The 8,325-nt window shown below is 33.5% G+C and overlaps 1 protein-coding gene across 5 annotated transcripts in view; it reads right to left on the reverse strand.

Annotated features, from left to right (window-relative positions):
- Positions 1 to 445: 445 nt before the first annotated feature.
- The window catches only part of LOC111390626 (uncharacterized membrane protein At1g16860-like), a 15,118-nt gene continuing 7,238 nt past the window's right edge, over positions 446 to 8,325 (reverse strand). The window contains exons 1-5 of one of the 5 annotated variants that reach the window (XM_023015688.1): positions 5,594 to 5,762; positions 3,846 to 4,067; positions 3,244 to 3,356; positions 2,302 to 2,984; positions 446 to 1,345 (exon numbers count right to left, since the gene is read on the reverse strand). In XM_023015688.1, the coding sequence (XP_022871456.1) occupies positions 1,169 to 1,345; positions 2,302 to 2,984; positions 3,244 to 3,356; positions 3,846 to 3,922 (1,050 nt within the window). In that variant the 5' untranslated portion in view covers positions 3,923 to 4,067; positions 5,594 to 5,762 and the 3' untranslated portion in view covers positions 446 to 1,168. Of the gene's footprint in view, positions 1,346 to 2,301; positions 2,985 to 3,243; positions 3,579 to 3,845; positions 4,068 to 5,294; positions 5,313 to 5,593; positions 5,763 to 8,325 lie in introns of those variants that run through there. The other 4 variants (XM_023015692.1, XM_023015689.1, XM_023015691.1 and 1 more) reach the window with 4 other exon arrangements.

Raw genomic sequence — 8,325 nt, forward strand, 5'->3', positions numbered from 1 at the left:
TTTTTAGTAACATTGTTTAGTTTCCTTATTTTAAGAAGATTAGGGAATAACTTTGCCTATGTAAACCAACGGTTTTTAATCTTTTTCAATTATCAATTCATTACAATTAAATTATTCTTTATAGATTTTCAAGTTTTTCTTATTTTAAGAATTTTAATTCCGCTTCCCAATCAAAATTGATATCAAAGCAAGATTTTACCCTTGGCTGATGGTCAATTATAGTGGTAGTGGCATGCATCTTCAAAGAGTTTAAAACAATCCTCAGTCTACAATCTGGAAAGAAAGATGTACAGGTCCAAAATGCTGATGAAAAAAAATTGTAACTTTAAGTGCTATCATGTTGGTCGCTTCGACGAGCCAAGAAGTAGAGATTCCTTGTGTACCAGTCAGGTTTGAATACTCATAATGGGGATGATAGAAATTTTGAAGTTTTTTTTCTTTTTTGTCCAAATTGATAAATTTTTTCTTCTTCAACCAAACTTAAGGATGGAGTTTTCCAAATAGGATATTAATTATTTATTATAGTAGGATTTTGTTTCTAGTTTAAATTAGGACTTTTCTTTCTTTTAATTCTTTTAGGTTTCTTATTTCTACTTCATTTAAGTTTTTAGTTTCTTTTCTTTTATGATATTTTTCCTTACACCGTTAGGATTAAGAGTTTAGTTCCTCCTTTGCCTATATGAGAAGGGGTTGGGCCCTTCGAAATAACCAATTCATTAGAATTAATTATTCTTTATAAATTTTCGAGTTTTTCAACTTTCTTCTTGTTCCGAGAGTTTTAATTCTGCTTCCGCACCAACGTCTTACACGGTTAAATGTTTTTACTTGAGGTTTCTCAAACTGTATTCTCCCGTATTGTCAACACTGAGACAGGGAATGCAGTACACATGAACCTGGCTGTTACATCATTTGACAACTTATGTTTAAACTTTTACAAAAGCTGAGTCGGAATCTGGAAATATCCAAGAGATTATACATAAAAGTTTTCCCTGTGTATATGAGAGAAATGGAGGGTGCATTGGGAGGAAGATATCTTACCTGACCTGTGTCATTATAAATAAAGAGAACATGTAGAAGCATGATAAGTCATGATATCTTTCCAAATAAAAACCTAATGCATCCAATGCAGGCATACTTATCTCAAACAGGATAGATCAAGATAAACACATCAATGCTGATCCTGTCTCACCTCTAATGCACGAAGACCCCAGGTAAAACGACGATGCGTTGGGTTTGCAGCTTTTGAATCCCATCCCCGGTACTCGTACAAACTTGAGGATGTATAAACACATCTTGGAACCTTTTGGAATGATGATTCAAGAGGAACATTTCCACATGTCACAACCTGCAAAACGTTAAAACTTTTATTTGTTAGGACAATGCATCATGTAGGTTTGGAAGTTTACTGTGCAAAATTCACACGGGATTCCAAGAAAACATCTCCTTCCTTGCCAAAGTGAAATGCAAAGAATATGCTGCCTATATACATCAAGATATTATTCTATACAAAATTTAAGGCTAGAGAAGTGCTTATATGATCCTCAAGAATTAAAGCACTGCAGATTCAAAAGCTCTTGTGTGTAACTATGCATAGTAGAATATCAAAGTGTTTGTAGCATTTTATTCTACATAGGGAAGATATTATCAGAACCACAAACGACTTAACAATTTTGTGATATATTTTCAACTTAATAACTGTCATATCTAAAAACAAAACACTTGTCTTCTTATCCAACTAGATCATCGTGTCCAAGACATTGATTATTCACCTCTGCTTTCTATTTTCTCTCCTTCTCTTTCTCACCATTTTTATCCACATATCAGAAGCCAATGCTTTAGTGCTGAGAATTAAACAAATCTGTCTTGTTAAAAGAATGAACATAGAAAATTAACCCATCTTCTAATACTTGTATATTGGATGACCCAAGAGAATGCTCGAACTTAGAGAACCATAAACTTTAAGAAATTCGTCAGCAACTAGACTCCATCAAATCTAAAAGATCTCATTACTCAGTATACAAAAATTCGATAGCTCCAAACCCTTGAAAGGCTCCTAATAATAAATGATAGTGTAAGGATTCAGCATGGGAGCATAGGTTCCTCTATTAACTTCCTTAAAAAAAAAACCAATGTTAAGTTGTTGACATTCTCGAATCTCGACTGTAGGTTTTTGACCTGTGCTTTGGAATCATGTAACGGACAAATAATGATACCAGAAAAGTATAATTGCTAGTTTAATTTACTGAATCGCTTTCTTTTGGGTGAGTTGGAGGGAGGGAGGATATGTCTGATGTAGCATACCCCAGAAACTTTGACAAATTGGCCGTCTTTTGCAGTTCTTAACTCGGCATCTGGATAACTAGCTATGAAACCAGTAATAGCTCTTCTTCCCCAACAAGTATTCCAGGTAAACACTGTAGCCACAGCAGCAAAAAGTACAACAACGACAACAAGAAGAATGGGGTTGTGAACAGCCCCAAGTATGAAACCACCAGCAATAAATCCCATCATGAATAGAAGTATGATGGACCAAAGGATTGCCTTCGGGAAGCTCTTGCGGAAAGAATACTCATCATCAGAGCTAAGACGTGTAACAGCCTGGTTGTTGACTATAGCATTGTGCCGTTTCATTGATCCTGTAGACTCCAAAGGACCAGATGCCTTCCGAGGAGCCCCTGCAGAATTCAGTGGGCCTGAAGTAATAGGTCCAGATGTAATGAGGCCCGTTGTCGGAAGAACTGGAGGAATAGGACCAGAATTTTGGCGGGAAACAGCAGCTCCACCTCCACCTTGAGGACCAGATGACTTTTTCAATGGCTCTCCATGTTTATTAAGAGGACCAGAATTGGTCTTCTTCAAAGAAGCAGATGCAGGAATGCCACCAGATGAAAGAGAACCCACCCGATTGCTAGAATTTAATTGCCCCGATAGAGATGCAGAACCACCAAAAGATCCTGTCCTTGAAGGAGCACTGTTAATGGGACCAGATTTTCTAGATCTGGAGCCATCCGCCAGAATTTTGGCGGGAAACAGCAGCTCCACCTCCACCTTGAGGACCAGATGACTTTTTCAATGGCTCTCCATGTTTATTAAGAGGACCAGAATTAGTCTTCTTCAAAGAAGCAGATGCAGGAACGCCACCAGATGAAAGAGAACCCACCCGATTGCTAGAATTTAATTGCCCTGATAGAGATGCAGAACCACCAAAAGATCCTGTCCTTGAAGGAGCACTGTTAATGGGACCAGATTTTCTAGATCTGGAGCCATCCATAGGTATAAACATTTTACCAAGTTCTCCAGACTTTTTGATATCACCACCAGTGTATGGCATGGCAACTGAGCTCATTGTGGGAGTTTTTTCTTTTGGCTGCTCAGGCCGGCCCGACACGTAAAGGCCATTACTCAACTTATGAGATGGAAACCGTGAACCCATATGGCCTACTACTACTTAACAGAAGCCAAATGAACAATATGTAGAGAAAGATATCCAGCAACCAACTTTATATTCAGCCAATCAAAACTCAATAACAGGGATCCCAGCTTAACCTAACACGCCTACTTCCACAGGAGCATTATACCTAAAAAATGAAACAGAAACAGGACTCTGATGTAAATACAGATCCCTTTTAAAAATGGAAAACTAACAAACCTTCAATACAAATATTCAATTTTCAAATAGTTACCACAATCATAAAAAAAAAAAAATCAGCATTACTTGAGTTAAGACTTGGCTTGCCAGAAACAGAGTAGATGAAGGTTCGTTAATTGATAATGAACATCTGGATATTCCTTAAATCAGTAAAATCTACTGAAACAAAAATGTCCAGTTGAATTGTTTTCTTAACCTTTCTTTTGGCTGCTCAGGCCGGCCCGACACATAAAGGCCATTACTCAACTTATGAGATGGAAACCGTGAACCCATATGGCCTACTACTACTTAACAGAAGCCAAATGAACAATATGTAGAGAAAGATATCCAGCAACCAACTTTATATTCAGCCAATCAAAACTCAATAACAGGGCTCCCAGCTTAGCCTAACACGCCTACTTCCACAGGAGCATTATACCTAAAAAATGAAACAGAAACAGGACTCTGATGTAAATACAGATCCCTTTTAAAAATGGAAAAGTAACAAACCTTCAATACAAATATTCAATTTTCAAATAGTTACCACAATCATAAAAACAAAAATCAGCATTACTTGAGTTAAGACTTGGCTTGCCAGAAACAGAGTAGATGAAGGTTCTTTAATTGATAATGAACATCTGGATATTCCTTAAATCAGTAAAATCTACTGAAACAAAAATGTCCAGTTGAATTGTTTTCTTAACTTATCAAATTGAAAACTGCAAAGCAAGAACAGAACACAACTGAAACAAGATCTCACTTTGTACCCAAACTGCATTAAATTAATGGTCATTATTTAATTAAAGAAAAAAATTAAAACAGGTATCAAATTCTATCAGAAAATCTGACAAAATCGGATCATCCTTTCCACCTAGATTATAATTTAGCATCTAATACATCAACAGAAATTGCTACTGCACCAGCCACAGATCTGGGAAATCCCAACGATAAATAAAATCGATAGGCAACCAAACCTTAAAATTGAAGAAAGAAGAGAAACAGTAGAAGAATCTAGAGCCATTATCAGCAAAAATTAAAGAAAAAAATTAAAACAGGTTATCAAATTCTATCAGAAAATCTGACAAAATCGGATCATCCTTTCTACCTAGATTATAATTTAGCATCTAATACATCAACAGAAATTGCTACTGCACCAGCCACAGATCTGGGAACTCCCAATGATAAATAAAATCGATAGGCAACCAAACCTTAAAATTGAAGAAAGAAGAGAAACAGTAGAAGAATCTAGAGCCATTATCAGCAAAACTAATTCGATAAATCATCAAATACACATATGGTGAAGATTTCATTGTTAACTACTGCTAGGAACTTCCAGATCCAATAAAAGAACAAATCAGACGCGCCCAGTAACTCAGAAATCACAGTGTGAGATATGTAATACACATATATACACTAAGAGGGAAAAACGATCCCATTTTTGAACCAAAAAAGAATCCATATAAAAATTTGCCAAAATTGGCAGTACAATACTTTCAAATCAAGAATTCAAGAAAATAAGAGACCCGTATGAAAAATCAGACAAGTGAAAGACCCACACTTCCATTTCTACCAAGACGGAGTAAAATCATAGATCACAGAGTCTCCTAAACTTTACAGATTAAGAAAAGAATTTTTTTTTTTTTTTTTTTTAAAAATTTATACGTACTTGAGCGTTAGAGAGGGTGGAAATCACAGTGTGAGATATGTAATACATATATATACACTAAGAGGGAAAAACGATCCCATTTTTTAACCAAAAAAGAATCCATATAAAAATTAGCCAAAATTGGCAGTACAATACTTTCAAATCAAGAATTCAAGAAAATACGAGACCCATATGAAAAATCAGACAAGTGAAAGACCCACACTTCCATTTCTACCAAGACAGAGTAAAATCATAGATCACAGAGTCTCTTAAACTTTACAGATTAAGAAAACAATTTAAAAAAAAAAAATTATGCGTACTTGCGCGTGAGAGAGGGGTGGACGGCAGCAGAACGAGATGAGAATGTGAAGAAACTGAAACATAGAGAATCAAAAAATTCTGAATTAGAGGGGTTTGCTGTATGGTAATAAAATGAAGAAAGGTGTAGGGGACAAATTTATGAGAGATATCAGTACACTAATAAAAGAAGGAAAACTGAAAACATACACTTCATCTTCCGGATGTCTACTCTAAATCATTTCTTTACTGCTGCAAGTTGAAAGAAAGACTGTCAAAAACATCAGTCAAATTGCCAATAATATCAAAATACTCCTTCGCCTTTCAAAAATATTAGTAACGTCCTTCATTTCAAATTTTAATTATAATTCAGCTTTAAGATTAATATTCTATAAATTATTAATACTCAAATTATCATTAAAACTAATATATAAAATCCATATCATAATGCATTTGACCCTAACATCACATCCTATTATCAATGTCAATTACACTAATTAGATAACTTTAGTTTACCATCTATTTTAAACATCAAAATGCGAGGTTAATTTAACAAAACGGGATGAGTTTATCACTTTATTAGCATTGATAGCCACATTCTTCGCCCCCACTCACCTCGTATTGTCCTGCCCAAAATGGTGAAACGGCCAAGAACATAGATATGGCCCTTTCTGGAATTTTTCAAGCTCGTCTGAATTTTTTTTACTTTATTTTATTTTTATATTGTATAATTTAAATCGAATAATAAATAAATGATTGTACATGACACTAAATGAAGATAATTTAATCCACATGAAACCCCATCCCCAAAAATCCCCGGCAAGACATGGATGAGGATGGCCATCGGCCTCACCAAATTACCAACCTATTTACAAAGTAAATTATTTGCAAGCTATTACGTCAATCCGAGAATTTACCCAGTACACACTCGAAAGATAGCCGCTGTGGATTCCCCCGTCATCCAAAAAAATTAGCAAATAATTTCAATGTCAAAGTGTTAGAATCGATATTCATTGTTAAAGTTCAATGAAATGGAAATTTTCCATTTCATTGTTGAAACTTGTATGATAATAGGCTGGGACGTTTTTTTATGAAAGTCCAAAATAGTGAATAGATTGTACGAAGTTTTATTTATTGTTCCCAATAGCAATTTAAGTATTAACACTTTATACTTAGGGCCCGTTTGTGCCCCTATTTAATTTCAAAAAATGTATTATGTAATAGCAATTGATGTTGAAATGTATAGTTAAAAAAGAAGGAGAATTTTTAATTTATGTGTAATATTATTTTAATGAAGAATGTGTGGTTAAAAATAAGTACTGTAAAAAAAAAAATGTGACAGAATGTGGTAGAATGATTGACAAACAAAGATTTAAACATTAACTAGTCTTAAAGGAGTGTGGCAAGGGGGGTGAATATAATTCTCAAATTACGAAATTTGGGAGGTTAGTAATATTTGTAAATTACAGAAAGATGATATTGTGAGAAAAGTAAAAGATGTTTATAAATTCTCTAAAATAATAAATTATCTCGTTTTTACGACAATATAGTAGTTCGTTTAATTACATTCATCCATCTTAAATTCTTACGATTTATTTGAACTATAGACGAAATCTATTTACTTGGTTGAACCTTGTGAACTCTAATACTGAGTAGAGTCAATATTTTATCGAATTATTATTATTATTTAAATCATTTACAAATATACAAATGCTAGAAGTAATCTGTTTTTTCAATATTAAAGGAAAAGATTCCTAATTCAATTACTAATATAAATCTACAAATAGTTTTGCCTATTGAGAAAAATGGAATCATGAAAATAGTACATCTTTTGTATAGAAAGTCATACAATGTGTGAGTTAATCCAATCGCCAGTTAATAAGGTTTGTATTATAATAGTGTTCTCTACAAATAAGTATTAAATTGTTCCGTACAAAAGACCCTCGATCGTTCTTAGCTGTCTCCTAGTCACTTGTTATTATGCCAATATTTTAACTGTCATTTTATGAACATAGCTTTTTTTATTTTTTATTTTCGTCCTTTTGTATTTTACAAATAATTAAATTAAAACATAATAATTGACATTTTTGGCTTAATAGATAAATTGCTTGCTAATAGTTTTACATTAATATTAATTTGCTTGTCGGAATCTTGGGATTAACATTAACAAGGAAGATTCTTGGATGGAATCTTGATGGACCCCCAAAGAGGGGGTCAAAAGGAATATATGTAAATTTGGGATGTAATTAAAATCTTTTAATGTGAATAAACCATTAAATATAAGTAACTTATAAGCTATTTTCTTTATAAAGAAGACAAACTACATTTCATGTTTGGCTGATGTGGGAGTGGAGTGGGTTAAACATAAACATGATTAATATGTTAAATCATGACTCAAGTTTGAGTACAATTAGGCAATGCTCATAGTCTTTGCTTTGATAATCAAATTGGTCCAATTATTAATTTGATATAATTTTTCAAATGAAAGTGACGTGAAAGGTAAAATTTCACTTTCTAGTTTGTTGACTTTGCTTTAACAAGAAATGAAGCTGGTTCCAGATTATAATTAATCAAAAGGATTAGATGAATAAATTAAGACGATTTTTTAATTATAATTTAATATGTGAAAATAATTAATTTTTAAAATTTTCCATGTGGTTGTTAATTTCCACAAGCAAATTCTAAACATTTAAGACTACAATTTACTCAAAAGTTGTAATCCAAGATATACAAGTACTCGTGTGTCAAATCTTGC

This window comes from Olea europaea, unplaced genomic scaffold (assembly GCF_002742605.1).
Source record: "Olea europaea var. sylvestris unplaced genomic scaffold, O_europaea_v1 scaffold699, whole genome shotgun sequence".
Classification (NCBI taxonomy): Eukaryota; Viridiplantae; Streptophyta; class Magnoliopsida; order Lamiales; family Oleaceae; genus Olea; species Olea europaea.